This window comes from Oncorhynchus tshawytscha, linkage group LG26, assembly GCF_018296145.1.
Source record: "Oncorhynchus tshawytscha isolate Ot180627B linkage group LG26, Otsh_v2.0, whole genome shotgun sequence".
Classification (NCBI taxonomy): domain Eukaryota; kingdom Metazoa; phylum Chordata; class Actinopteri; order Salmoniformes; family Salmonidae; genus Oncorhynchus; species Oncorhynchus tshawytscha.
The window spans coordinates 30,659,244-30,672,824 of NC_056454.1; the positions used below are offsets into that span (position 1 = coordinate 30,659,244).

Sequence of the window (13,581 nt, forward strand, 5' to 3'; positions counted from 1 at the left end):
TGTGATCAGGGGATTCCACAGACTCTGTTGAAAAACGTTTCTTAAACGGAAGCAAACGGAACGAAACGGGGATTATAACAAACCTGAATTTGTTCAATAGAAACTCTCATTTGCAACTACTGGACTAATGATTACACCCTAGATCAGCTAGATGCAGTCAATAGTGTCTGTCCATGTGTCACTGTCTGTCACCTCAAATTTTTCTCTCGACCCGTGTGCACCTATGTTGTAAACTTTCATTCATAGACTAGGTTGTTGCAACCTCATGAAGGGTATAGAGAAAATTTGAGTATCATGTAGTAGCCTAAACCTATTGATGTTACATTGAGCTTGGTGAATGGAATATGAATGACAGTCATCCAATATGCTGTAATAGAAATAAAGCCATGCTCATTAAAAAAATGGAATCGTCCTCCTTCATTTTAAATGGCACCAACCGCCACTGGTGTTGGTTATTCTGTGGTAGAATGACCTACTCTCCTAATGGAGTCTACCAAATATCTGGTTCAGTTCGCTTATTGACTTGACACATTATTTATAAAGATAAGCCACACTACTAGCGCATCAGAGATGGTGACAGGTTTTGGGGATAATCTGTGTTGCATTATACCACTTGAATGCATTCCACACTCTGTTCATCCCCATAGAATAACAGTAACATCACACTCTCTTTCTCACACACACACACACACACACACACACACACACACACACACAGAGAGAGAGAGAGGGAGAGAAAGAAGAGAGCTAGAGGGGCTGCCTGGTTGCCTGCATGGGCTTCGTTGTGGGAAATTGCACAGCAGAGCGTGACCTCACTGCATTCTGCACAGCTGTGCGAGCAAGCAAAGAGAGAGAGAGGGCGAGGAGAAATAGAAGAGAGAGCGAGAGGGGCTGCCTGGTTCCCTGCACGGGCTCTGTTGTGGGAAATTGTGCTTTTAAACAGCCTTACGCCGATATGCATTCTTCAGTTTCTGGTGCATTACGCGCGCAACAAGAAACAAGAAACACGCACTCGGTTAACGTCATTAATAACGCAGTGTGAGATGGACGAGTCGTCTCTGTTGGATCTATTGGAGTGTTCAGTGTGTTTGGAGCGGCTGGACACTACAGCTAAAGTCCTGCCTTGCCAACACACCTTCTGTCGCCGCTGCTTGGAGAACATAGTCAGCTCCAGGAACGAACTGAGATGCCCAGAATGTCGCATCCTAGTCGGCTGTGAGGTGGATGATCTTCCCGCGAATATCTTGCTGGTCCGTCTGCTGGACGGGATCAAACAGCGGCCACGGAATGGAGGCAGTACCAGGCAGTCCCTAGTGGGAGGCGGGCGGTCTCAGGGCTGTGCAGCCGGGATCAGCGCCTCTCCCCCGGGCAGTGGGATCAGGGACCTGCCGGTGGCCACACGAAGCCCCCCGGTCAAGGTACGTGGCTCTGCTACGGTCTAATCTGACGTCGTATTTGGGCTGGTTGGCTGCCAACTTGCTGTACAGAATGTTCCTTGGCTGGAGTCCTCCAGAACAGAGTTGCTGTAAACATGTGTGGGGGGTGATATTGCATTATAGCTGGGAATCTGTTTGGGAAATCTAATGTGACATCAGGAAGAAAAGAAAGCACCTCAATGTTAAATACAATAAAGTGCTGAAAGACATCAGTGATATCCACCCCTGGCCCCTGCAGCTAAAGACAATTATAGAGGGAGGGAGAGAGGGGGTGGGGAATAATGGAAAGAGAGAGTACTTCACCTGTGCTATTCATGTTGTTGCTTGACAGACAAGCCAGGTGTAGACAGAAATGGTTTAGTTACCTCATTGGCTGGCTGTGTAGTCTAGAGCTGCAGCAGTATAGCATGTTTCATAACATAGACTGAACAAAGCAGCCAGAACAATGACATGGTTGGATGTTGGGGTTCTTCCTTATACATAGTCTAGTTTGATTAATATGATAACAGATGTTTGGGCCCATTATGTTTGTTTGTTTGAAAAGGTTAATGTCATGCCATGTCATGTCTTTGGCCCAAGTAGTGTACATAGTATACAAAATGTAACTCACAATCCTCTTTGATTGTGAGTTCCGGCTCCCAAGTAGCGCAGCATCTAAGGGACTGCATCTCAGTGCAAGAGGCGTCACTACAGTCCCTGGTTCGATTCCAGGCTGTATCACATCCGGCCATGATTGGGAGTCCCATAAGGTGGCGCTAAATTGGCCCAGCTTTGTCCGGGTTTGGCCGGGGTAGGCCATCATTGTAAATAAGAATTTGTTATTAACGGACTTTCCTAGTAAAATAAAGGTTAAATAAAAATAAAAATAAATTATTAACATACCAGTGTTTCTTCTTCTCATACTTCCCAGTCCACTGAAGGGGAGCAGGGTGACTATTGAACAGTCTAGGACTGAGAGACAGAGTGTCTGGTGGGGTGCAGCTAGCAGACCTGCCAGAGCCACCAGCAGAAGCAGTAGAATCTAAACACTGATCGTAGATGTGTGGAATGCTCCGAGGCAACCATCTCTCTCTCTCTCTCTCTCTCTCTCTCTCTCTCTCTCTCTCTCTCTCTCTCTCTCTCTCTCTCTCTCTCTCGATGTGTTAGTTTAAGATGTCTCCTTCAGACTAGACAGCCAGGCGTAGCTGTGCTTTATTCATCGGAGCACTCACACTCTGGCAAAGACACCCTCAACATTTATTAAGGAGCAGGAATCTCATTTAGTGTGTGTATGTGTGTGTGACTGTTTGTATATATATATATGTGTGTGTGTGTGTGTGTGTGTGTGTGTGTGTGTGTGTGTGTGTGTGTGTGTGTGTGTGTGTGTGTGTGTGTGTGTGTGTGTGTGTGTGTGTGTGTGTGGCTGCCTCAGTTTGAAGGATGAAGAGCAGGGAGGATTCAGAGGGAACCTTTTGTCTTTGCTGACACAAACACACACACACACAGTCGCACAGGGAGAGCCTATGATATGGAGAGCCCATTGAGGGGAGCCAGACACATGCAGTATTAATGTGGACATAATGAAGTATTAATGCAGTATTCATGTGGTATTAATGAAGTATTGGTAAAGGGAATCTGTAACGTAATGAGTGTCTGGTTGTTGATTCTGGCTAATCTTGCATGGTAATAAACTGACTGACAGGACCTATGGCTGTCTGGCAGAGACATAGTATACATTGCTGCCTGGCCTGATGTAATACACACATACAACAATATAGTATTGTTGTACTTGTATGAAGAGAGAGCGAGAGACTTATAGTGGGAGAGAGGGAGAGAGAAAAAGGGAGAGAAATGCAGAACAAAAAGAGAGGGGTGTACAGGCTGGTGGGTGGAGATGCAGATAGTATATAGGCTGGGGGGGTGGAGATGCAGATAGTGTGTAGGCTGGGGGTGGAGATGCAGATAGTATATAGGTTGGGGTGGAGATGCAGATAGTGTATAGGCTGGGGGGTAGAGATGCAGATAGTGTTTAGGCTGGGGGTGGAGATGCAGATAGTATATAGGCTGGGGGTGGAGATGCAGATGTGTGTGTATAGGGTGGGGGGTGGAGATGCAGATAGCATATAGGCAGGGGGTGGAGATGCAGATAGTATATAGGCAGGGGGTGGAGATGCAGATAGTGTGTAGGCATGGGGGTGGAGATGCAGATGTGTGTGTATAGGCTGGGGGTGGAGATGCAGATAGTTTATAGGCTGGGGGTGGAGATGCAGATAGTATATAGGCTGGGGGTGGAAATGCAGATAGTATATAGGCTGGGGGTGGAGATGCAGATAGTATATAGGCGGGGGGTGGAGATGCAGATAGTATATAGGCTGGGGGTGGAGATGCCGATATTGTATAGGCGGGGGGTGGAGATGCAGATAGTATATAGGCTGGGGGTGGAAATGCAGATAGTATATAGGCTGGGGGGTGGAGATGCAGATAGTATATAGGCGGGGGGTGGAGATGCAGATAGTATATAGGCTGGGGGTGGAGATGCAGATAGTATATAGGCTGGGGTTGGAGATGCAGATGTGTGTGTATAGGCTGGGGGGTGGAGATGCAGATGGGTTTATTGGCCTAGATGGGGTGTTGTGGGCTAAACAAGCTTTCAGCTTGGCTGCTATTCCCATGGGGTTAAAAACTTCTTCAGGCTAGGGAGCACTATTTTCTCATCCGGATGAAAAGTGTGCCAAACTGCCTGCTACTCAGGCCCAGAAAACCTAGGATATGCATATTATTAACGAGGGTCGAGTGAAATGTACTGTTGTGGTTGGGGCTCGTGACCTGAAAGCTCGCTCCACTTTGTTTTCCTCCGGTATTGAACACAGTTTATTCCGTCTTCAATTTTATTGATTATTTACATTTAAAAACAGAAAGTTGGACAAGGAAAGTTTTTTAAAATGTTTGGATCAAGTTTACAGGTAACAAATTAGATAATGTGTAGTCATGTTGTGCAAGTTGGAACCGGTGTATTTTCTGAATCATACGAGACAAATAAATGGACATTTTGGATATATAACGACAGGATTTATCGAACAAAAGGACCATTTGTGATGTTTATGGGACATATTGGAGTGCCAACAGAAGAAGATCTTCAAAGGTAAGGCATGCATTATATGTTTTTTCTGACTTTTGTGTTGTGCCTGGCGGGTTGAATTATGATTTTCATGTGTATGTTTGATGGGGTGCTGTCCTCAGATAATAACATGGTTTGCTTTCACCGTAAAGCCTTTTTGAAATCTGACACTGTGGCTGGATTAACAAGAATTTAATCTTTAAACCCATGTATAACACTTGTATGATTTATGAATTATTATTATGAGTATTAATGGGATTGGCGTGCGAAGGGATCACTAAGAAGTTAAGGGTTAACCCCCATCCCGCCTCAACACACACACACACAGAAACACACACACACACACAGAAACACACACACACACAAAGTTAACCCCCTACCATTGTTAGTATGGAGATGAGGGTAAGAAGTCAGTCAGGTCTGGCGGCTGGCCTAGTGCTGGAAAATGAATTCAGACACGGAGGAGAGGATAATAAGAAATGATCTGTTACCAATGTGACTGACCAGATCACCTCTCTGTGCAACTCAAGAATGTGTCAGCCCACTGAGCCAAAGCCTGATGTATTATCACAGGATCTACCATGAGACTTCAAGTCCCAGACATGGTTATTCATCCTCCAGGTCTAAACTGTTATGAAAGTCAAGTGTTAATGGTCTCCTGTGGAACACTTTCTGAGGGATTAGGCTATATCATGGAAGCATCTCTCGTATATAGTGGAAACATCTCTTACTCTCTCATTCTCTCTCTCTCTCTCTCTCTCTCTCTCTCTGTGCGTGTGTGAGAGCAGTGTGCCACATCCTGTTGCGACCAGGGTCTGCTTTCTCTCTGTTTAGTCTACAGGAGGAGAGAGGGAGAGACAGAGACAGAGACAGAAAAAACAGGAGTGATGGAGAGAAGGCTAGAGAGGAAGAGAGAGAGAGAGGTGTCAGAGCTATGAGATATAAGTCCTTTCAAACAGAGAGACATTGCCAAAGGAAATGTGGAAATGATGTCATTGATCAGGCTGATTAGCCTAATTTAGCTGCTACCCCCACCCACACACACACACACACACCTCTCCTCAGGTTGCAGCTTAGCAGAGTTCCATAGTCCTGACGGAGAATTTAAAACCTCTTCTCTGTACTCTGCCTGCCAGTGCCTGGAATTGGCTATCTCCTCTCTGTGCTTTGAGATGCAGTGTGTGTGTAATTGGCTATCTACCTCTCTGTGCTTTGAGATGCAGTGTGTGTGTAATTGGCTATCTCCTCTCTGTGCTTTGAGATGCAGTGTGTGGAATTGGATCTCCTCTCTGTGCTTTGAGATGCAGTGTGTGTGGAATTGGCTATCTCCTCTCTGTGCTTTGAGATGCAGTGTGTGTGTAATTGGCTATCTCCTCTCTGTGCTTTGAGATGCAGTGTGTGTGGAATTGGCTATCTCCTCTCTGTGCTTTGAGATGCAGTGTGTGTGGAATTGGCTATCTCCTCTCTGTGCTTTGAGATGCAGTGTGTGTGTAATTGGCTATATCTCTGTGCGTGTAAAGGGAAATGGAGAGTCCATCATCTTTAGAGCCTCTCTCTCCCTCCATCCCTCTCTCTGCCTGGTTGAGTGATGCTGATTATTATCCTGCTGGAAATTAAACCTCCGTTTCTTCAGGAGGCCTGGGGATCTCTCTCTATCTCAGTGCGAGGTGAAGTGATGTTTATCCAGAGAGACTCATTCAATCTGAGCAGCTTGACAGAGAGACTAGTGGCCTCTTACCAAACCAGCCTGTCCTAACCTATCGTCACCCAACCTCAAATTCACATGGTTTGGTAATCTCTTATTGAGCAGGGAGAAAAAAATAGGCCTATTTGTGTGCACAGTACTACAGTTGAAGTTGGAAGTTTACATACACTTAGGTTGGAGTCAGTAAAACTCATTTTTCAACCACTCCACAAATGTCTTATTAACAAACTATAGTTTTGGCAAGTCGGTTAGGACATCTACTTTGTGCATGACACAAGTACTTTTTCTAACAATTGTTTACAGACAGATTATTTCACTTATAATTCACTGTATCACAATTCCAGTGGGTCAGAAGTTTACATACCCTAAGTTGATTGTGCCTTAAAACAGCTTGGAAAATTCCAGAAAATTATGTCATGTCTTTAGAAGCTTCTGATAGGCTAATTGACATAATTTGAGTCAATTGGAGGTGAACCTGTGGATGTATTTCAAGGCCTACCTAAACTCAGTGCCTATTTGCTTGACATCATCAGAAATCAGCCAAGACCTCAGAAACAAGTCTGGTTCATCCTTGGGAGCAATTTCCAAACACCTGAAGGTACCACGTTCATCTGTACAAACAATAGTACGCAAGTATAAACACCATGGGACCATGCAGCCTTCATTCCGCTCAGGAAGGAGATGCGTTCTGTCTCCTTGAGATGAACATACTTTTTTGCGAAAAGTGCAAATCAATCCCAGAACAACAGCAAAGGACCTTGTGAAGATGTTGGAGGAAACAGGTACAAAATATCTATATCCACAGTAAATATAATCATTTTCCATCATAAAAAATAGGAACAAGCAAAGGCTTTGATTTCTTGTCCAACAGATGGAAAAGAGGTCTTATAAAACATCTACCAGAAAAAGTCTTCAAATATATTAGAAATAAACCAAAACAAAATCATGTTGTAGTAAAGACCAGCAGACTAATATCAACACATATTTAATTTAGGATAATTTTTTTCTATATATTTTAAGTTGAAGAAACATTGCCTTGTGCCTTGAATCTGTTACCAAAAACCCACATGCTGTATCTTTAAGATATTTTATAATTTCTGTCCCTCATGAGGAGGGAGGATAATGAAAGTTCCTGGGAAGTAACAAATTAAGGTATACCTATGAATTAGTAATGTTTTTACGGTAACAGAATTTCAGAAAAATCTGTAACAAACATTTCTGCAATTTAATTGGCTACAATGGGAAATCATAGTAGGCACAGACCACAGTTGGTTCACTTGCTATTGTCCTCCCTTCCGCTGGCATAATATTATGTTCAGCTGATAACTGTTGTCTTTCTCTTTCTGTCATCTGGTGGTCTAAGCAAGTGTGACAACCCCCCCTCTCTATCTTTCTCTATCTCCTTCCCTCTCTCTCTCTCTCTCTCGCTCTCTCTCTCTCTCTCTCTCTCTCTCACCCTCTCACTCTGTCTCTTCTCACTCCTTTCTCTCTCTCCAATTAATGTCACTTCTCCCGGCTCTAACTGACACCTAACAATGAGCCCCCTCTCTTTCCATTTACTGTAACCAGCATCCTCAACCACTGAGCACCTAACGACACCGGACATCCATCCATCAAATTCGGTCAGTTCACCCTAGACTTGATTTCAATGTCCACAGACATCTGGACCTGCCTTCATTTGGCCCAAACATAGATGTCCATGATTGGTTCATATTTGGTACGGACCGGACCAAATCTGAACCAATCATAGACGTCTATGTTTCACAAGTTTAGACATTACAGTCCGTACATTACAGTAGAGCACAGTAGTGTACTACGGGATGTAACGATTCACCGATACCCATCAGTCCCGATTCAAATGTTTAAGATACAAGTGCATCGGTCTGCAGACCCCTTAACTGATCCAAATGTAGCACGCATCGGTCAGAATATCTATTCAAACGTTACGAATGGCCCGTTCACTTTGTTGTTGTTGTTGCTCATATTACATTCTTTCTACCTTCTGAAAATACCTCTCACATTTATTGCAAGTAACTGTGTTGACAGTCATTGATCTACAAGTAATTTTGCATGCCAAGCAACCCCAGACAATATCAGTAGCCTAGTCAAACTGCACACTGTGCCCAGCTTCGCTCACTAACCAACGTGAGGAACCCCCCCAAGGCTCGATCCTAGGCCCCTCACTCTTCTTAATGTACATCAACAACATAGCTCAGGCAGTAGGAAGCTCTCTCATCTATTTATATGCATCTGAGACAGTATAATACTCAGCTGTCCCCTCCACGGATTTTGTGTTAAACGCCCTACTACAAAGCTTTCATGTCCATGTTTTTAAAAGAAAAGCACATTTTTTTTACTATTAAAATAACATCAAATTGATCAGAAATACAGTGTAGGCATTGTTAATGTTGTAAATCACTCTTGTAGCTGGAAACGGCAGATTTTTAATGGAGTACAGAGGCCCATTATCAGCAACCATCACTCCTGTATTCTAATGTCACGTTTTGTTAGCTAATCCAAGTTTATCATTTTGAAAGGCTAATTGATCATTAGAAAACCCTTTTGCAACAATATTAGCACAGCTGAAAACTGTTGTTCTGATTAAAGAAGCAATACCATGGGCCTTCGTTAGACTAGTTAAGTATCTGTAGCAACAGCATTTGTGGGTTTGAATACAGGCTCAAAATGGTCAGAAACAAAGACCTTTCTTCTGAAACTCGTCAGTCTATTCTTGTTCTGAGAAATGAAGGCTATTTCATGCGAGAAATTGCCAAGAAACTGAGGATCTTGTACACCGCTGTGTACTACTCCTTTCACAGAACAGCGCAAACTGGCTCTAACCAGAATAGAAAGAAGTGTGGGAGGCCCCAGTGCACAACTGAGCAAGAGGACAAGTACATTAGAGTGTCTAGTTTGAGAAACAGACACCTCACAAGTCCTCAACTGGCAGCTTCATTAAATAGTACCCGCAAAACACCAGTCTCAACATCAACAGTGAAGAGGCGACTCCGGGATGCTGGTCTTCTAGGCAGAGTTGCAAAGAAACTGGCCATAAAAAAAAATGAAGATGGGCAAAAGAACACAGACACTGGACAGACAAATCTAAGTTTGAAGTGTTCGGATCACAAAGAAGAACATTCATGAGACACAGAAAAAAATAAACGTTGGATGAGTGCTTGACACCTTCTGTCAAGCATGGTGGAAGCAATGTGATGGTCTTGGAGTGCTTTGGTGGTGCTAAAGTGGGAGATTTGTACAGGGTAAAAGGGATTTTGAAGAAGGAAGGCTATCACAGTCACCAGATCTCAACCCTATTGAGCTCTTGTGGGAGCAGCTTGACCGTATGGTACATAAGAAGTGCCCATCTAACCAATCCAACTTGTGGGAGGTGCTTCAGGGAGCATGGGCTGAAATCTCTTCAGATTACCTCAAGAAATTGACAACTAGAATGCCAAAGATCTGCAAGGCTGTAATTGCTGCAAATGGAGGATTCTTTAACGAATGCAAAGTTTGAAGGACACAATTATTATTTCAATTAAAAATGATTATTTATGGGCCTCCCAGGTTGCGCAGTGGTCTAAGGCTGTGCCACCAGAGACTCTGGGTCCGAGCCCAGGCTCTGTCGAGAGCCGACCGGTAGGTCCATGGGGCGACACACAATTGGCCTAGGGAGGGTAGGGATATCCTTGTCTCATCGCGCACTAGTGACTTCTGTGGCAGGCCTGGCGCAGTACACGCTGACCAGGTCGCTAGGTGTATGGTGTTTCCTCCGACACATTGGTACGGCTGGCTTCCAGGTTGGATGCACGCCGTGTTAAGAAGCAGTGTGGCTTGGTTGGGTTGTGTTTCGGAGGACGCATGGCTCTTGACCTTCGTCTCTCCCGAGCCTGTATGGGAGTTGTAGTGATGAGATAAGATAGTCTACTAACAATTGGGGAGAAAAAGAAAAATCATTATTTATATAACCTTGTATATTCATTTTGCATCTAATTTCATGTATGTTTTCATGGAAAACAAGGACATTTCTAAGTGACCCCAAACTTTTGAACGGTAGTTGATATATATACATTTTAATCCCAGCCCCCGTCCCCGCAGGAGGCCTTTTGCCTTTGGGAGGCCATCATTGTAAATAAGAATTTTGTCTTAACTGACTTGCCTAGTAAAATAAAGGTTAAATAAAAAAATGTAATATGTTTCATTTTAGATATACAGGGTAAAGTTAATTATTTAATAATGAGGACAGCAATCACCTTTGCGAGGCTCACTGCTTTGCAGTAAAAACTTCCAAACGGTCAAAACCATTTGATTTTGAGATGGGGATGAAATCTAAAGTTGTGCTATATATTCATTGGCTATGTCATAGCTAATTTGTAAATGGTAATGAGAAGTTAATTAGTGGGGGATGGTGATTTCAGAACCAAACTGTGATCTGATAGTGGTAGTGGGGTGGTAGATTTCTAGTCTCCCTTATGGCTCAGGTCAGGTGCCGAAAACTTTAATACACCATAGACATACATCATTTACACACGCACACACACACACACACACACACAAACGTATCGTTCATGTACATATCCAATCGTCTTGAAAGGAAAAGATGCACATCCCTATTGAATAAAGTACAGTACGTACGTTACAGTACAGTAGAGCACAATACAGTACAGTACAGTAAAGAAAAGTACAGTAGAGTATAGTTTACTACAGTCCTATACTGTACAGTAGAGTGGAATGGAGTAGAGTTCAGTACAGAACACAGTAGAGCACACTAGAGTTGAGTACACTATAATGTACTGTATTGTACTGTACTGAACTATACTGTACTCATTAAAGAGCTCATAAAAAATAATAGCCTGTGTGTAGAATAATACCCAAATATGCAAAGGAGGATATTGCATATTTCTACCTTTGTGTACCTATTCAGGATACATCACCATGAAGAGAATGACCATCATATCCATTATGATGCATTTCTGGGTAGTACAGATCAGGGACCCATGATGAAGTTCTGTTTCTGCAATTCTGTCACCGGGTGTAAATCCACTTTTGACAAAGTCAAGGTGTCATGTCATAGCTGACACCCCATTCCTTCTTCAGACATGTTGAGTCTTCATTCAGAGCAGATATGTAACGGTCTGAGTGTAGTGGGTGAGGAGTCAGGCGCAGGAAGCAGAGAGTTCAGGGGAGTGCTATTTTAATGCACTGAGAAATGCTGAACATAAGCCAACCCTCACAAAAACACAGGGCGTACTGAACAAACAAATGCCCCAAACAGGGGGACTTAAACTGTCCAGGGAAAACCGACAAAATGGGAAAACACAAAACCCATAGACGTGCACACAAGTACACCAAACAGACGATCACAATAATTAATCCCGCACAAGGAACCCTGCGGGCCGGCTGACTAATAAAGCCTTACTACCTAACTCAAAACAGGTGCACACAATCAACACATAAGGAGGGGGAGGAAATAATCAGTAGCAGCTAGTAGGCCGGCGACGACGACCGCCGAGCGCCACCCGAACAGGAAGGGGAGTGTCCTTCGGTCGGAGTCGTGACAAGATATTTAACAGAGTTTTTGGAAAACATGGACACAAAAGAAATGGATGGAGATTCTACAGAAATTTTGTTACCAAACTTGTGCAACTGCACAGTTCTTCGAGTAAATGTGTTTGTTTTATAAAATGTTTAGTGTAAATTGTTAAAAGTAATCCATAGAGTATGGTTTGTTGAACTTTGAAATCAATGGTTTTTGTTTGGCCTAAATTTTAAATGATGTAAATATATCACTAGCCACTTTAAACAATGCTACCTTATATAATGTTACTTACCCTACATTGTTCATCTCATATGCATACGTTGATACTGTACTCTATATCATCGACTGCATCCTTATGTAATACATGTATCACTAGCCACTTTAACTATGCCACTTGGTTTACATACTTATCTCATATGTATATACTGTACTCGATATCATCTACTGTATCTTGCCTATGCTGCTCTGTACCATCACTCATTCATATATCCTTATGTACATATTCTTTATCCCCTTACACTGTGTATGACAGTTTTTTTTTTTGGAATTGTTAGTTAGATTACTTGCTCGTTATTACTGCATTGTCGGAACTAGAAGCACAAGCATTTCGCTACACTCGCATTAACATCTGCTAACCATGTGTATGTGACAAATAAAATTTGATTTGATTTGATTTGATTTGAAATGAAAAATTGGAGTCTCCATGTGAAATTGCCCTTTCCCATTACATGAGCGTGGATCATTGAACCATCTCCCCTACACACACACAGAGCTGCTATGATAGAGAGCTACTGGAGAAGGCAGAGTTCAACTGAGACCAGCAAACCCCTGCAGACACTTTTCTCTTCTACCCCATATGTACATCATTCAGCGCTCGCTGCCTTTTTTCTCTCAACCCCTGTCTCCCTTCTCCTGCTTTCTCCCCATCTTCCTCTTCCTCTCTCTCTGCTTCTCTTTGTCTTTTTCTGTGTGGCATTATAATGCCTATCTGCTGAATACAGCTGCCAGCTCTCTCTCTCTCTCTCACTAAAAATGAAACACAGCATGAGCAAGAAACATTCTCTCATCTTTAGATCTGAAGATCCGTCACTCCCAGTCAGTCAAATATGTATAATGGAACTGTACCTGTTTTCTAGGGAAATAGTGAAATGGAAATGTTCATGTGATGTTTCGTTCCAAATAAGTCACTCATATTCACTGAGACAGATGTACAGTCACCCACACTGTTGAGTGTGTGTGTGTGTGTGTGTGTGTGTGTGTGTGACAACAGCTTCAGGAATCATACTACTTTTCTCTTTACTTCTCAATTCAATTCAATTCAAGGGCTTTATTGGCATGGGAAACATGTGTTAACATTGCCAAAGCAAGTGAGGTAGATAATATATATATAGTGAATATATAAAGTGAAATAAACAATAAACATTAAACATTAAACATTACACATACAGAAGTTTCAAAACAATTAAGACTTTACAAATGCCATATTATATATATATATACAGTGTTTTAACAATGTACAAATGGTTAAAGGAAACAAGATAAAATAAATAAGCATAAATGTGGGTTGTATTTACTATGGTGTGTGTTCTTCACTGGTTGCCCTTTTCTCGTGGCAACAGGTCACAAATCTTGCTGCTGTGATGGCACACTGTGGAATTTCACCCAGTAGATATGGGAGTTTATCAAAATTGGATTTGTTTTCGAATTCTTTGTGGATCTGTGTAATCTGAGAGAAATATGTCTCTCTAATATGGTCATACATTGGGCAGGGGTTAGGAAGTGCAGCTCATATGCTCACTGAGTCTGT

General features: G+C 42.8%; 1 protein-coding gene across 1 annotated transcript in view; it reads left to right on the top strand.

Moving 5' to 3' along the window:
* The first annotated feature begins 768 nt into the window (after window positions 1-768).
* The window catches only part of LOC112262123 (E3 ubiquitin-protein ligase SH3RF3), a 69,077-nt gene continuing 56,264 nt past the window's right edge, over window positions 769-13,581 (top strand). The window contains exon 1 of the mRNA XM_042306773.1: window positions 769-1,418. Coding sequence (XP_042162707.1) covers window positions 1,044-1,418 — 375 coding nt within the window. The 5' untranslated portion in view covers window positions 769-1,043. The remainder of the gene's footprint in view (window positions 1,419-13,581) is intronic.